Source organism: Vicia villosa, linkage group LG4, assembly GCF_029867415.1.
Source record: "Vicia villosa cultivar HV-30 ecotype Madison, WI linkage group LG4, Vvil1.0, whole genome shotgun sequence".
NCBI classification, from domain to species: Eukaryota; Viridiplantae; Streptophyta; class Magnoliopsida; order Fabales; family Fabaceae; genus Vicia; species Vicia villosa.
In genome coordinates this window covers 191758445-191776280 of record NC_081183.1, presented here as the reverse complement: position 1 = coordinate 191776280, position 17836 = coordinate 191758445, and the positions used below count along the sequence as shown (strand labels likewise).

At 30.8% G+C, this 17836-nt stretch overlaps 1 protein-coding gene across 2 annotated transcripts; it reads left to right on the top strand.

Annotated features, from left to right (window-relative positions):
* The first annotated feature begins 8203 nt into the window (after window positions 1-8203).
* LOC131594150 (uncharacterized) lies at window positions 8204-9379 on the top strand. 2 transcript variants are annotated; one of them, XM_058866244.1, is made up of 3 exons: window positions 8204-8411; window positions 8723-8793; window positions 8998-9379. In XM_058866244.1, exons 2-3 carry the CDS (start codon window positions 8727-8729, stop codon window positions 9270-9272), a joined length of 342 nt encoding a protein of 113 aa, XP_058722227.1. In that variant the 5' UTR covers window positions 8204-8411; window positions 8723-8726; the 3' UTR covers window positions 9273-9379. The 2 variants fall into 2 exon arrangements, with proteins under 2 accessions (XP_058722227.1, XP_058722228.1); XM_058866245.1 differs by lacking the exon at window positions 8204-8411 and having other exon boundaries at window positions 8563-8793.
* Window positions 9380-17836: the final 8457 nt, after the last annotated feature.

Sequence of the window (17836 nt, the reverse complement as noted above, 5' to 3'; positions counted from 1 at the left end):
TCCAAGAATGAATAGGAGAAAATAGTAGATCATACTCAATATAGAAATTTGACTGGATCATTACGTTACTTGTGCAATATGCGACAAGATTTGGAATTTAATGTCAGTATTGAGAGTAGATTCATGGATATAACGAAGGATACTCACTTGGAAGCAGTCGAGAGAATTATAAGATACGTCAAAGGATCTATGGGCTGCAGAATTCTTTTTCGCACACTGGATACGGGCAAAAAATGCAATTGGCTTGGTTTTACTGATTCCAATTGGTGCAAAGATAAATATGATCATAAGTCTACAGATGGATACATCATTATGTTCGGTGAAGCACCAATCTCATGGTGTTCTAAGAAGAAATCAGTAATTGCACTCTCGTCTTATAAGACCGAGTATATTACTACTTCGTTATGTGCGAGCAAAGTCGTATGGCTAATGAATCTATTGGAAAAGTTGAGTAGAAATGAGGGGGAGGCTTTCACATTCTTTGTTGATAATGTCTCAACCAGTAATCTTGCTAAGAACCCAATTGCACATGGGAAGAGCAAGCGCATTGAGATGAAGTTTCACTACCTGAGGGAGCTTGTGTTAAATAGTATTTTCAAGGAAAATAATTTTATATCGTATCCACAGAGATTGGGTGATATTACCGCCGTTCTATAGTTACTATTATTTTAAGTTCGAAAGGTAACAAAGTTGTTTTGTTTTGAATTGCTATTTGTTCTAATCAAGACAATTATAAGACAATAAACTAAAATTTGTTTCAATAATAAAAGAATGACAAGATTGGTTTTGGTTTCACTATTCCTATCTTCTATGTGACTTTAACAACTAATGTATAACTTCAATAGCAATGACAATGTTCTAGTATCCTCTCAGCAATGTTTATGTCTAAGCAAAGTTGTGAAAGCTAACATATTAATCTTTAGATGATCTCTCACTCTAACTATCAATATATTAATCTTGATTGTTTGATACAAATAGAAAAGTGGCAAATAAATCTATCTCTAGCATTTATTCGCTACTTGATAAAATGTTGTAGACCAAGACTTGAAATATATTTCTCAATCATAAATCAAATATAAATATAAAAGATAAAACAACAACATTCATCCATTTCAATACTAATGAAGTTCATACAAAGTGCTAGAGAAAATACATAGTTAACAAGGATAGCTACTACCTCCAATCTTGTTAAAGTGGGATTTAGCTACTCATCACCATGGTTGACAGCAAGAAGAATGAAGAAGAAGCTAAGAACATCAATCTCTCACAAAGTTGTTCTTCTCTCTCTCTCAAAACCCTAGCCTCAATGTTTGGTTCACAATAGAATAGAATATCTAATTTAACTTTATGTTATCCCTAAATAACCCCCAATTCGTACTAACTCTTAATCTTCAAAAGATAAGCCCCTCTCTCATGACAAGTGGCAACAAAGTAAAAGAACAGATTCTGCAGCGTAGTGTTTGCGGGGCAAACAATGTTTGCGGGGCAATCACTGAGTCTTTTGCCACATCATTTGCAATTCAAAACTGGACTTGTTCAGCACTCATCAGTTGGCGGCGCAAAGGTTGTTTGCGGGGCAAACAGGCTTCATCAGCACTTCTTTTGCTATTCCAAGTCTTCATGTAATTCCTCTTCCTTTCCATGATCTTCAAACCTAATCAAAACACTACATAACTAACAAACATGTGAAATAACAATTCAAATGAACTAAAACTAACAAAATTGCAAAATTATTAAATTGTATGAATAAAAGTGTGATTATTGAGTAAAAAGTGGTTAAAAGGACCAAAAACATTATATGAAAATTAGTACTATTTGGACCCTAACAGCTTGTTAGTTAAGGCATGTTAAGATTATGATATTGTAGAAATGAGGACCAAGTTGCTGATTTATTGACTAAGGGAGTCACAAATGATGTGTTTAAGAGGTTGAAGATGAGCTTGGACATGAAGAACTTGAAGCACTTTAATTAAGGTGGTGTGTTAGTTGAAATTCAATAATTGAAATGTTATAATCCATTAACACGGGGGAGTAACCGGTTACATTTGGAGAAAAAGAACTTATGGAGAATTGAAAAAGCTGTTTTGAGTTATGATAATCAATTATAGTTGTTTTGTATAGTTTTCTGTTGTTCAGTAGTAACCGGTTAACATGTTGTGTTAACTGATTACGCGCAGGGATTTTGGATTTTTCTTGTGTTTTAATGTGTTATTATAGGTCCCAATTGTTGTACATCACTTGTATAAATGTCTTGGAAGCATTTCATCTCAAAGATAATGAAATTTATGATTCTCACCCCTAATTACTCTCTCTATCTCTCTCTAATTCTCTCTTCTCTCTCACTAACTATCTTCTTTTCCACATACCTTAAACCTCCAATGTTTACCAATTGTATGATTGTATGTTCTAATATTTGGCATATTATTATAGTCTTCATTTTCATACCCACTATTGTACTAGGAAATTAAAAATGTTTGGTAAAATGACGAAGTAGAGTCTTAATGCGGCAAAGTGGATCTCTGATACAATGACATAGGGTGGACCTATAAGGCTATATTTTAACGTCCAAGTCAGTAAGAGAATAAAGAGTAAAATGAGTTATGGATTAAAGGGTACATCAAATATCACGAGAGATTTATTATATATGAATAACGATTATGGACATTTCCTACCATTTCAGCATGGAATATGGGACACAATTTGATGACATCTAACAGTAGACAATATCCCCTATCGTGGATATAATATAAAGTTCAAGAGCAAGGCTACATTATACCTTTAATGCTTTATTAGAATGGCTAGGAGCAATGATTAAACTTCATTCCTTCTTTTTGGGTTAGTAGATGGCGCATAACACTTACGATTTGGAAGAATTTACGTTCTCGAACCCATACCCGTGTGAGTATTAATATTTATACATGTATTTTGTAAGTACCTAAATGTTCATATATGTCCTCGTTACTCACATTTCTAATATAAATCATTATGAAATATCATACTTTTTTGAATTTTTATGACATGGACTAATTACTTAATTATAAAATATCATACTTTTTCAAATCTTCATGACATAGACTAATTACGTAATTATAAATATCATCATATACTTTTAAAGTTTTTAAAATAATAAATAAATAACTTTATTACTAAATTATGAAATAAAAAAACACTTACATTAAAATTTAATAGTTTAGTAATGATCTATTTTTTCAAATTCATACACATATTTTTTTTAATAATATAAATTGAAATATATAATTAAATATATTGTGTGGGTATTAGACGAGGTGAGTACTAAAATATTTGTATATGTAGTTATACCTTCTTATTTAGTAGGACATTATCTAAGTCCAAGCGTGTACCTATTCTAGGGTTTTTTACTCTATCTATTGTAAGGGTGGCAAACGGACAAGTCCACCCTATTCAGGCTTGTCACGCAAAAGTCCTCAAAAAAAGGATGGGGCGGGAGAGACATAGTTGAGGGGTGGTGGCCTGAAAACTTGGGTCACCCTGCAAAAAAATAAATGCGGGGCTGCGAGCACTGCACATTTTAAGCCTGCAAATACAAATTTAATATTAATTTTCGCGCCCGCAAAAGTCTGCAAAAAAAAAAGAAGACAAGCACATTAGAGGGTGTGGGGTATAAATCCTTGACCCGACCCGCATTAAAGTGCGAATGAAATAGACATGTCCAACAGGACTGGTCTATTCTGTCACCCCTAATGTATTGTAGTTTTTTGTTGATACCCATTTAAAACGGACTTGTAGAGGAGTCCGAGGAGCGAGGCCCATAAGTGTCGTTGGGCTAAAAATTTGGGGTCCAAGAGACATTGACACCATATATCCAGCCAAAACCTTTAAGGCAACGGGGTATTGTCATATTTCTTATAAACCCAACATTTATTCCATTCCTAGTTGTTATAAGACTTCCCCCACAAGTGTGAGTCACCCACATCACTAGCCTTGATCCATACTAAGATTTACTTCTGCTTAGGGGTGTTCATGGTTTATGAATTGCACTAAACCAAATCACATTTATGATTCAGTTCAATTTGCAATAACCACTTTAATAAGAATCCAATTAATTGCTAAAATGATTTGAATTCAATTTAAAACTAATTTAAAATGAATTTATATTTATAAACAAGTTTATAATGAGTTTGCAATTTTAAAACAATTTTATATTTTGAACTCTTTTAAAATTAAAAATTTTAATTTCATAAAAAAGTTATATTAAAAAACAAACTTTTCAAAATATTTATTTAAAATAAATATTTTTTATTTTTAGAAAAAAAAGTTATTTTTGGAATTTTATTTTATTTTTCAGATTTTCTTCAATTTTTTTTAATTTTCTAGAAAAAATTTCTTTTAAGAATTTTTTCCCAAAATGTTTTTTTGTTGAGATTTTTAATTTATTTAAAAAATATGTTTTTAAAAAAATGAAAAAGGTACTTTTTATTTTTAGAATTTCTTTTTTACTCTCGATTAATTTTTTATTTTTTATGAGAAACTAATTTATAAAATAAAACTGGTTCTGAACCAGTTTATAACTGAATTTAAATTATTTAAACTAAATGGCCTAGTTCACTAATTTAAGTGATTCAGTTTTTTATGGTGCAATGCGGTTCAATTCAAGTATACAATCTAGTTAATATATTTTTGAACATCCTTACTTCTGCTCCCCCGCCGAGCCAACCAGGACTCTAATATCATTTGTTGGAGAGTTTGGGGAGCGTCGAAAGTGTTAATGGGTTAAACGTTCATGATCCAAATTAAAAGACTTTGACACCATATATTCACTAAATACCTTAAGGCAATAAGGATATGAGTTACCTCTCTTAGATATCCAACATTCCCTTCATTTCTAGTCGATGTGAGACTTAACCACTCACACTTGAACTTTAACAATCCCCCCACAAGTGTGAGTCACCCACATCACTAGTCTTGATCCACACTAAGATTCATTTTCGCTCCTTCACCGAGCCTAACCAGAGCTTTAGTACTACTTGTTGGAAAGTCTGAAAAGCGCCGGAAGTGTCAATGAGCCAAACGATCATGAAATAAGAGACCTTGACATCACACATACACTCAAAACCTTAGAGTGTGTTTGGATGAAGTAATTGTCAATTTTTAAGGAATTCAAAATTCTAAGCAATTCAAATTATTCAATTTAAATTTATTTATTTTTAAATTATTTTATTTGGATGGAATATTAAAATGATTCATTGTTAAATTTTTAGGGTATTCTAAGCAATTCAAATGATTTAATTGAAATCTATTCATTTTTAAATTATTTTATTTGGATGGAGTACTAAAAATGATTCAGTGTTAAAATTTTGGGGTAATTTTCACAAGTTTTAAATCTTTTGGGTCAAATTTAAAATATAAAAAGTAAGGACTAATTTTTAATTTTTGAAAATGTGAAGGGATCAATTTGTAAATTTTGAAAAAAATTAGGGACTTATTTATAATTGTTTTGAAAATTTGAAAGGTTAATTTAATTTTTTTTATAAATTATGAGGACATCATGCAAAATTTAAAAAAATAATAATAAACAATTTAATATGTATTATATAGAGTGAATATGCAATTTCAAGTTCTTTACTTTTCGATGTCATTTGAAATTTCTTAAATTTAACTTGAATAAAATACTTCATAAATTTACATTATTTTAACAATTTTTCATATTTTTTATTCAAACAACAGATTTTGACCAAATTATTTTGAATTTCCTCAAAACATTACATCCTCTTGTTAAAATACTTCATCCAAATACACTCTTAGAGTGTGTTTGGATGAAGTAATTAAATTTTTTAAAGGAATTCAAAGCAATTCAAATAATTCAATTGAAATCTATTCATTTTTAAATTATTGTGTTTAGATCGAGTATTAAGATATTTCATTGTTAGATTTTTAGGGTCATTTTTTATAAAATTTAATTTTTTTGGACCAAATTAAAAAATTGAAAAATAGGGAACAATTTGTAATTTTTAAAAAATTGAAGGAACAAATTGTAAAATTATTAAGGACCAATTTGCAAATTTTGTAGGTCAAATTTATAATTTTTTAAAATACGAGGACTAATTTGCAAAATTTTAATAAATAATAGTAACAAATTCATTCTATGGAGTATGAGAGGAATTTCAATTTTTTTGGCTTTTGGTGTCATTTTATAATTATTAAATTTAACTTTGATAAAATACTCCATATATTTCCATCATTTTAACAATTCTTTATTTTTGTATCCAAACAATAAATTTTATACAAATCATTTTAAATTCCATCAAAATATTACATTACCTCATTAAAATGTTTCATCCAAACACACTCTAAAAACATTATATGTATGAATCATTTCTCTTATATATCAAACGTTTTCTTATTTCTAGTTGATCTCACAATTAAAATACAACATTAATAATATTTAAAACACAACTATTTAAATATGATTATAATTTTTTTTACTTATTTTAAATTTAAATAATTTTAATTATCTCTAACAATTTTACACTACAATTGATGATTTGTCTGTTTAATAAGACAAATCATATATGAACATTTCTAAAACTTTAAAAATTATAAATATAAATTACAAAATAAATATATCGTCAATTTTAAATCAAAATTATTTAAATTTAAAACAAAAAGATTATAGTTTTCTATATTAGATAAATTTATAATTAAGTCTGTTTGTTTTTCAATTAAAAAATATGAGAAAGTAACAAAAAAATTTAAAATTGAAGAATCAATTCAATGACCAGAAAATAAAAATAAGCATTATATAAAAAAATCAAGAATATTTTTGATTTCTATAAATATCTCAAATTTTATTTTTAATTTTTATTAAAAAAATGACATATTTTGATCCCATAAAATTATTACGTAAGTAATTTTACTCCATACTGTTAAACCAATGTGTATTTTTGAATGATTATTTTACAGACATGTTTAGAACGTTATAAAAAGTTCATAAAAAAAATAAACTCAAAATTTAATTTCTAAGTCGAGATTTGCATTACTTTTCTATAATTTAGTAAATAAATATTTTAACATATTTTAAACATGTATGAAAGGAATTATTCAAAAATTTAAATTTTAAAGATAATTAAATATTTTTCAAAATTTTAAAAAATAGTTGAGACTAAAATTGCATGCATAAAATTTTTATAGACACTAAAATATATATTTTTAATAAAAATTAAAAATACAATTAAAATTATTTATAAGACTAAAAACATACTTAACTCAAAAAAAAAAATACATGTAATTAAACTTAAAAACATAAATTTTAAAATTATAATAGTCTTAGGCCTTCTCTTCCCTGGCCCACTTAACTTTAGTTATAATAATACACATCTAGGGTCCACATCCATATGGCATACAATTTCACCTCTTTCTCAATAAGTTGTGTCCAAAATCTTGGTTTTAGCCTCTATGAAATTTGACTAACTATTTAAGGACTTTTCCTTTGTTTTTGTCTCTGTCTCACATATGATAATGATATATCCCCATTATTGCAGGGTGAAGAAATTAAATAACACTTTCTTGAATAGTAAATAAATTTTGAAAACAAGACTAAATTTGAAACATCCTAGGGTCCCAACATTTTAAGACCGTACAATTTTAGGTGAAATTTAGAAACAAAGTGTTAATGTATACCTGCACCTTGCCTGGTGTGGAGTGTGATGATGCATGCATAATATTGCTTTTGGAGATATTTGAAATATTCAACTAATTTATCTATCTATTTTACTTTGCTTTAAAGAGGTGTGAAGTCATGGATGGACCTTAAAGCCATGGTACCACCACACCACACCACAACCTCTTTAATTTAATTTGATATTCTTTGTTTTTTCTTTTTCTTTTTCTTTGGTTATTATATAAAGTATATGCTGAGTTGTTAGATTTTTTTTTTCTCTTAATCTCTAGTTTCAAGTGGACATTGTTGGAGATAATTAAAATTTGACTAGTAGATGTTTCAACTAAAATTTAAATTTAAAATTTTTAATGGCTCAGCCTTATCTTAATTTTAGAGAATTTCTTTGCCAACCTCCCTACCTTCTAGTTCACCGCTGGTGAAAATCCCATACTACCCCTGACTTCGGAAATGCATTGCCGAAATGCAAGAAAAATGTGTTTTCGGAGATGCATCTCCGAAAACGCCTTTTTTTTTTGAAAAAATTGTCTTATTTCGGAAGTTCATTTCCGAAAACAGCATTTCGGAAGTGAACTTCCGAAATACTGCGCGTTCTGCAGATTTATTAAAACACTCCCCCTCCCCCATTCATTTACCCTAACTCAAATAAAAAACAAGCAAAGGCGAAAATTTGTGCAAACACACTTCCAAGGCTGCATCAAGGCTCCAATCACATTGCTATACAACATTCAAAAGCCCACAAATCACTCAATTTGTAAGTTTTAAATTTGTTAGATTCATTATTCAAATGCATGTTATTTAGGGTTTCAATTGCATAAATGATATATGAACTGGTTGTTAGTAGTATTTAGGTTGTTTAGAAGCTTTTTGAATTGGTTTTATGTTTGATTTTGGGGTCTGCCATGGAAGTTTCAGAAAACCCCATCGCAGGGATGTTTCGGAAGTTCATTTCCGAAAACACCTCCATCCCAGTTTTCGGAAATGAACTTCCGAATTGTATCAGAAGTTCAAATTTTTTAGTTTTTTATTTTGTCTCGCATATTAATCGATTTCAATTGTTTACAGGAACATGTCAGGCAACCAACCAGCACGCATCAGACAGGGTAGGGAGACCCAGACTGCGTCAGCTACACAGGGTAGGGAGTGTCCGTTTTAATTTCCAAGTACTTTATTTTTAACGCCTTTGTTTATTGTGCCTGTTTCTTTGAAGTTTGTGTGCATGCGTTCTGCTTCACCTCCTTTGTTCTTTAATGACTTGTCCGTTTCCCAAGCGTTTTTGTCCCCTTTCTTCTTTTATAAAAGGAGGTCTCATGGACCTTTCTTTCTTCATTTTTACGCAGGAATGGGTGGCGCTAAGGGAAAAAAGGAGGTGAAGGAGAAGAAGAAGGTTTTGACCGGCTCTACTTCGTGCTCTCGCGGAGTGAAGGAGGTGAAGGAGAAGAAGAAGGTTTCGACCGGCTCTACTTCTCGTTCCCAGGGGGCCCGGGGCCCGGATGCTCAAGCTCAACTATCTGGCGTGAGAGTCGTGGTTGATGCTGATGGTTCTGCGACTGAGTGGGATGAGGATTGGTATCAGTATCTTCATTCGGAGGAGTTCGCTCGTCGGGCAGAATAATGTGTTTTTGTTTTGTTTGATGTGTATTTTGTAACGCTCGTCGGGCAGAATAACGTGTTTTTGTTTTGTTTGACGTGTTTTGTTTTGTTTTGATTTCGGATTGTATCTTTCGCACAGTGTTTTTGGATTTTATTTATCATATTAGTATTTTCTGTTTATATGTCGCTTATTTTATTTGCCGTTTGCGTTTAATTAAAATGCGAGACTGTTTAAGAAAAAACATAAAAAAAAATAGTTTCTGCATAATTCGGAAATGAACATCCGAATTCACCCCCATGATGTGTTTTCAGAAGTTCATCTCCGAAGACACCCCCCATGAGGTGTTTTCGGAGATGCACTTCCGAATTATGGAAATTTTTTTTAAAAAAAAAAGCGCTTCGGAAGTTCATTTCCGAAGCAGGGGTATTTTCGAATTTTCGCTGGGGGTGACCCCATAGAGAGGTGGCTAAAGAAATTTTCTAATTTTATTATTTCTTATCACCACGCTAGTATTGATTTATTTAATTCACACAAAACAAGAGAATTATGTTTTGATAGCAAATTATGTTAGGATCCCAAGCACTCTAATACATATAAATTATTATGAGTCGGTCAAAGGCTCGCTGAGAGGAGGTCCATATATTACTTCGGAAAAATTCGAATCTAGGGATATAAATACATATAAACACACAAGGTAGCTACGCATATACTTTCAAGAATTTCTTAGTATACCCTTAGAGATGAAAAATAATTTTATGAAAAATTGAAAAATGTCCCTTAAATTTTGAAAATTTATTTTCGGTGCACTATAAAATATACCAAACACATGCGTAAGTGAACTGCACCTTTATTTTATTAAAAGAATGTTCAAAAATATATTTCTAAAATTCGAAAATATATTTTTTCTTACTCTACCACCGATTTATTGTTTATCTTCACCATCTCTTCTCAAGTTTCAACGAGAGGTTTTTCCACTTTTACATATGATTCCTATAAATGGCCTCTCTCTCTCTCTCTCTCTCTCTCTCTCTCTCTCTCTCTCTCTCTCTCTCTCTCTCTCTCTCTCTCTCTCTCTCTCTCTCTCTCTCTCTCTCTCTCTCTCTCTCTCTCTCTCTCTCTCTCCTCTCTCTCTCTCTCTCTCTCTCTCTCTCTCTCTCTCTCTCTCTCTCTCTACTACTCTAGACATAACCATCTACCAAAACAAAGTGACAAAAGTTAAAAATTACATGGTATGAGAAATCAGAAATATCTTAGTTCTCGCCACCCATTTCCATGGTATTTCAGTGGTTCCGAAAAATGCATTTCCGGAAGATTTCCAAAAATGTATTTCTGGAATAAATTCCGTCATAAAAATGGGTCTTGACTAAAAACAAATGAATTGTACATGTTTGGGATACATCCGAAAATACATTTTCGAAATTAGGGGGTATTTTTGGAATTTCACGAGGTACGCTAGGAATACATGAGGTGCATTAAGAAATTTCCTATTTTTCATAGTTCACTCTACCATAATCCAAGCATAACTTTAGTTCTAATCCAGAATAGTTATGTCGTCTGTGAGAATCGACTATTGATTCTTGTGAATTTCTAAGATCAGATCTTGTATGTTGCGAAAGCAAGTTTGTTAGAGCGACACACCAAGATATGGGAAGAGTACCTCTTCTGGAGCTCATTCGTATCTTCCAGACATCTATGAGGCCAAAAGAAATCACTGCGCGAGGAGAGGTTCATGCAGTTGAATTCCTTACGATTTGCATAAATAGAACAAGAAATGGAAGCAAGGACCCATATGTCATGAAAGGACCGACAAAATCATCAACACAGAACCTTTAAAATCATAACCATAAATATAAGATATTCGTTTTTATGGTAGGGCTTTAGAGTTTTAGCCTTTAAAATGTTCTCTTTAGAACATATGTTCATAGATCGCGAGTCTTTTAGATTTGACGGCCTAACTTGTCAAAACATTTGAACCCTTCATTCCTTTTGACCGTCCCTTTGTTAGGTCTTAGCGGATTGGACGTGAAAACTCAATAATCACAAGAGTGTGGGGAGAAGTATTCATATAGTGTTTTATTTCTCCATTCATTTTGTGTCCTGCCATATATGTCCATTATAATTTTTGGTATGTTTTGATAAAATAAGAGCAAACGACATTTGGAGTAAAAAAAAATCACAACTTATATCTAAATACTCACTTGTAATTACTTACATATCATGTCTAGTGGAATTTGAATTTACAACGTCATTACAGAAGTTTGCAAAGTTTGTGTTTTGGAAGAAGTCTTTTAAATCAAATTAATTTGAAGAAGATTTTATTAAATGATATATTTGAAGAACATTTTGATTATATATGATTTAATTAAAAGATTTGAATTTGATTTTATTAAAGAATATTTGATTTACTATTTTTGGATTCAGTTTGCTTTTTATCACCCTATTGGGCTTTTCTGTTGGATAATAATCATTTTTAAGGAGAAAATTCTCCTTGTTTAATGATTCGCATGTTTTGAAGATTTATTTTAGGCATCTTATTTTTTAGTTTTGTGTGTTTGATTGTGTTATACTCTATCTTGCGAGTTTTTCTTATTTTAGAAGGTTGGAGTATTTGATCTGTAATTATAATTTGCAGATCATTTTTAAGGAGAAAATTCTCCTTGTTTAATGATTCGCATGTTTTGAAGAATTATTTTAGGCATCTTATTTTTTAGTTTTGTATGTTTGATTGTGTTATACTCTATCTTGCGAGTTTTTCTTATTTTAGAAGGTTGGAGTATTTGATCTGTAATTATAATTTGAATCATTTCACGTATAATTGTTTACTTGCAAATACTTGGGAGAGTATTTGAGTGAAAAGGAGGAAATCTCATGGGAGTTTGAGTTGAAATTCACAAGTAGTATTAGGAAAAACGTATTGAATTGGGAGAATTCAGATGAGACTGTTGTGTATTATTGGCTACTTGAATTAGTGAATTTTCTTTCATTAAATTATAACCCTTAAGACGTAGGTGGCGTTGTACCGAACTATAGTAAAAAATATATGTGTTATTTAATTTGATTATTTGTACTTTGCTTGTTTCAAATTATATTAACACACACGTTGTCTCCACATTATGTGTGACATGTTATCGTTGAACGAACAAAATTACATACATCAATAATGATTATACGTCGTAAAATAGAAATAATAATCAAAATTTGATATGAAAGAATAGGTTTTGTTATTATTTTTCTTGTCATTTAACTAAATAAAGAAATTAAAAAACATTTTTGACATTGTTTTTTGTTAGAGGCCAATTTGTAGATATATTTGTTCATACTTTTGTGGTCTTTTGCAACTTTTATTATAGTTCTCAAGTGCTTTCACATTCAATTCATGTAAGTAAATAAGTTTAAGTTTATGTTTGTAAATATGTAGTTTCTTTACTTTTCCTTTGCATTTTGTAGGAATTTTTGGATATAGCAAGTTTTGAGACTCAAAGTGTGAGCAAGGAGAGCTTTGAAGAGGCAAGGAATCTAAATCAAGCAAGAAAATTTCACCAAGTTCGCTAAGCAAACTTGCAGTGCGCTAGGAGAGGGCTTGGCAGAGAGGAGACATATTTTAGATCTCGCTTAGTGGAGTAAGCTCGCTTAGCGAGGTCAATTTGAAAGCCAAATATTTTCGTAGGCTCGCTTAGCGTTCCTAGCTGGCTAAGCGAGAATTTACTTTATGGCACTTGTATTTTAGGCATTTTGAGATATTTTTTAGGGTTATCCTTATCTATCCACCAACTTTCTCATTCACAACTTCTAGGGCACAAAATAGAGAAAGAGAAAAAACTTCCTATTAGCTTTTATAAAGATTTCCAAGCATCATCCATCTCCATCTTTGATCTTTGATGCTAGTGAATTATCTTTTGTTGCTTGTTGTTGAAGCTACCATGACTATGGCTAGCTAAACCTCTTTTTTGTCAAGATTAGAGGTACTTAACTTGTATAGTATGTATTTATTTTGATCTTTTGTGTATGAACTTGGTTGATAATTAATATATGGTGAATATCTTGTTATTTATGTTCTATTTGTTGTTTTGAATCACTATTGAGAAATATGTTTCAAACCTTGACCTAAAGATATTCATCTATGAATAAACAAACTCTAGAGATAGATTTGTGAGTTGACAATCACCTGTATCAAGCTTTAAAGATTATCATGTTGATTGTTGGCATGAGAGATCATCTAGTGGTTAATATGATAATACTCACAATATTGTTTTAGAGATAAACGGTATCGAGAGGATACATGATTGTATTAATCATTAATAAGTTCACACGCTTGATTAATCAAATATTTATGAAGCAAGTTAACAAAACCTAATCTTGACACACTTTTCTAAAATCGTTCAAAACTCCATTTTACTGCCCTTATTTTATTTTAATGCAATCAAAACATTCTGTTACTAAAACCTTTCCAAAACTCTTACTTAAAACATTTTAACTATAAATGGCGCGGTAATATCACATCATTCCATGTGAAAACGATAAAGAAAATACTTGCCCTATCAAAAGGGTTTCAACATCTTTGTTCAAATACCACTTATTAGCCAATAAATATTGAGTTAGTGGATAAGAAGTCCACTCATATTTCAACAAGGAAATTAAAAAACATTTTGACATTGTCTTTGTCAAAATACCACTTATTAGCCAATAAATATTGAGTTAGTGGATAAGAAGTCCACTCATATTTCAACAAAATAGTACTACCTTCATTCCAAAATAAGTGTTATAGTAGACACTTTCACACTAATTAAAAAACATGATAAATACCAATTGTTTGTTGGTCTACTAGTGATTAACATTAAATTTGATAGAAATAACTACTGTTCGATCTCCCACAACTACGATCGAGATGTTAGAATTACTTGATGTCAGAACTGATACCAAACTATATTAGACAGTCAAGTGGGTTGCATAATGGTGGTGAAAAAAAAGTGAATAAATGAAAGAAAATATTAATATTATTAAATTATTCTTATTAATGATTGGTTAATTGTGATTATCATTAATAATAAAGTGAAAGAAATAGTAAATTAGCACTATTTATTAATGATTTTATTAGATGATCAAATTTAAAAATACATTAAAATTAAAAGCGATATTTACTTTGGGAGAAATAATTTTTACAAGCGTAAAGAAAAGTAAACTCAACCTCATTGTTGATATGGTTATTACTGTAATAAATAATATGCATTTACATTTATAATGGCTATTTAAACTTTTAATTTGTCTTAATCATGATAAACTCAAACAAAACCCAACTCACCTAAAAAAAATTCAAAAAAATCAAATACGTATGAAATAAATATAAGTAAAATATATTAATCTTTTAAATGGACCCAAACACCATCAAGTAATAGATTCTGATATTTAAATGGTGGTGTGTGTCACATTTCTAGAATCATGTGTGGGTATATTATTTTATTCTCTTTGTGAATTTTGTCATCTTTGTTCTTTCTTTCTTCCCTAACCATTCTAAACGGGTTACTAATTTGCTTTCCATTTGTCTCCACTAGCTACTTTTTATTTTATTTATTTACTTTATGTTGGCCATTGAATCAACTTGTTGTCTATCCAAACTGTTCTCTTGGATTCACAACTCGTCTTGTGATTGTGAATGTGATGGAATATGAATCCTCTAACTTATATCAAAAGTTTTCCATGATTCTCTAATTTTTGGCACCTTATGTTATGTGTATTATAATAAGTGAAAATATCTATGCATTATATATTCTTCATTTCAATTTACTAATGCTATGATAACTTTTACAAAATTTAGTTAAGCAACTTTGGTCTCTACATATTATATACGTAGGTAGTATTTTTCATGAATATCTGTGTGATTTTTTTGTGTGAGAATACTTATTGTATGAATGACCCTTATAGCATATTCAGGAATTAACTAAATTTGTAAGCAACAAAAACTATGCATCTTTTAAGTAAAAAAAAAAGTATTTTAGAAAATTTTGAATTTGATTGAGGGTGTTTTTTTTGATTGTATGTTATTATTGACAGCAAAAAGTTCATTCTCAACAAATAAAATCATCATTTTAATTTAAGATTTAAGTTATATCGTATTGAATTTTTATGAGAAAATTAAAAAGTTTAAATTTATTGATGTGTGGTATGTCACTAATGCATTTTTCAATCTAGATGACATAACTAATTATTTGAAAGTTTTTATTATATTTTATATTTAATATTATTTAATTATTATATTTTAATAATTATTATATTGCAAAAATATATTTATATTAATTATATTAATTATTTATTAATTTAAGAGTCTTAAATGATTAAGTAAGGGTAAAAATAGGTTAGGCTAGACTTTATAAAGCCTGAGTCTGGCCTATGATAAATTTACAAGACGCGAGTCAGGTCTATGGTCTATTATAGACTCTTTTTTTCCAGTCTGGCTTGATATTTTTAAAAGTCTAGCCTGATTTGAAAGTTTATTTAAAAGCCTATTTAAAAATCAAGAAGCCCAAATGATTATGTTTTGATCGAAAGAAATTTGATTTGAAAAGAAAGAAGAAGAAATTTGTTGAAGGAAAACCCTAATCGTTCGATCGATCGTTACAAAAAAGTTTGACTTAAAGTGTAAAGATAATTAAATCAAAGTGAACATGATATGTACATCAAACACAGTTTAAAATAAAAATATTTAGTCACATGGAGGTTTAAAAATGATTAGATGAGAAGAGAAATCAAAATTATGATTTTTATAAGTATTAAAATAGTTAAAAAAATATGCCTATTTCAACTAATTAGAGCAATTGGTAACCTGTCCTGGCATCAGAAGTATGTTGATACCACCCTGAAAATTATGGAACCTAATGTGTCGGATCATGCCCTCTTGTTCATTCAGAGGAACCCTGTTAGACAGCACATGCGAATGTTTAAGTTCCCAAATATCATTACTGAACATGCAGATTTTTTGACTAATGTGGCAACTAGTTGGAACCAAGAGGTAGTGGGGCAGCCAATGTACATTGTGTGGAGAAAGTTACACAGGCTCCAACCTATTATTAAGCATATGAGCAAACCGTTAACTGGTATTAAGAGCCAGATTGAGGAAGCTAGGAGTAAGCTGATGGAGGCTCAACAGAACTTGGTGAGTGATAGATGGAATACTGAGATTATTGATCAGGTGAAGCATCTGTCTATTGAGGTCATTAGGCTATCCAATATAGAGGAAAGTATGCTTAAGCAAAGGTCTAAAATTAAATGGATTAGATTGGGTGACAATAATAACGTGTACTTCTTTGCTGCTATCAAAAGTAGACATAGCAATAATCATATTGGTATGTTGAAGACCAAAGAGGGGAGAGTGCTGACTGAGCAAACTGATATAGAGAAAGAAGTTTATAGATTCTATGAGCAGTTGGTTGGTAAGGCGAGTAATGATCTCAAGCAAATTGACATAGAAGTTATGAGGGAAGGAAATCAACTTTCAAGAGAACAAGGCCTGAGTTTGATAAAGCTAGTGACTGAGCAGGAGATTTTTGCAGCCCTTAAGAGTATATGTGATGATACTGCTCCTGGTGTAGATGGGTATGGGGCTAGATTTTATAAAGCTACCTGGAACATTATTAAGAAAGATATAGTAGCGGCTGCCTTGAATTTCTTCAAGAATGGGAGGATGTATAAAGCTATGAATTGTACTCTGGTTACAATCATACCTAAGCATGATGCAGCCTGTCAAGTAAGTGATTTTATACCTATATCTTGTTGTACTATTGTGTACAATATAATCTCTAAAGTAATGGCCAGTAGACTAGGTAAAGTTTTGAGCAGCATTATCAACATGAACCAAGCTGCCTTTGTCCCAGGGCAGCATCTTCAAGACCATGTCTTATTGGCTTATGAACTCTTAAGAGGGTATAGTACAAGAGGGGGTGCTCCAAAATGCATGATTCAGATGGACATTCAGAAAGCTTATGATAGTGTTGAATGGAGGGCAGTGGAAGATATTATGGCAGAACTGAGTATCCCTAATCAGTTCAAAAGATGGGTGATGATTATGATGCAGACTATTTCATACAAGTACAAGGTTAATGCTGGGGTAACTGAAGCACTCAAAGCTAAAAGGGGTCTAAGACAAGGGGACCCCTTGTCACCACTTCTATTTGTAATAGTGATGGAGTACCTATCTAGTATGATGCAGAAACTTAAAAGAGAGCCAAAGTTTAGTTTCCATTCAAAATGTGCAAAACTGTGTATCACTAACATAAGTTTTGCTGATGATTTATTAGTGTTTACCAGGGGTGATACTCAATCTGTTCAGCTGGCAATGAGGAAATTCCAAGACTTCTCTGAGGCGACTGGTTTGTATGTGAACCCAGGAAAGTGCAAAGTATTTTTTGGGAATGTGGATAGGATCACAAAAAGCCAGATTTTAGATACTACAGGTTTTAATGAAGGCTCTCTACCATTCAAATACCTAGGGATTCCTATGACTAGTAAGAGATTATCTATACAAAACTGCATGGGTTTGGTTGATAGAATTGTAGCAAGGATCAAACACTAGACTGCAAAATTACTTAGCTTTG

Coding starts and splice junctions, on each gene's coding strand:
- LOC131594150 (XM_058866244.1), top strand. CDS start 8,727: ATGTCAGGCAACCAACCAGCACGCATCAGACAGGGTAGGGAGACCCAG. Junction 8,794..8,997: donor GACTGCGTCAGCTACACAGG/GTAGGGAGTGTC, acceptor ATTTTTACGCAG/GAATGGGTGGCGCTAAGGGA.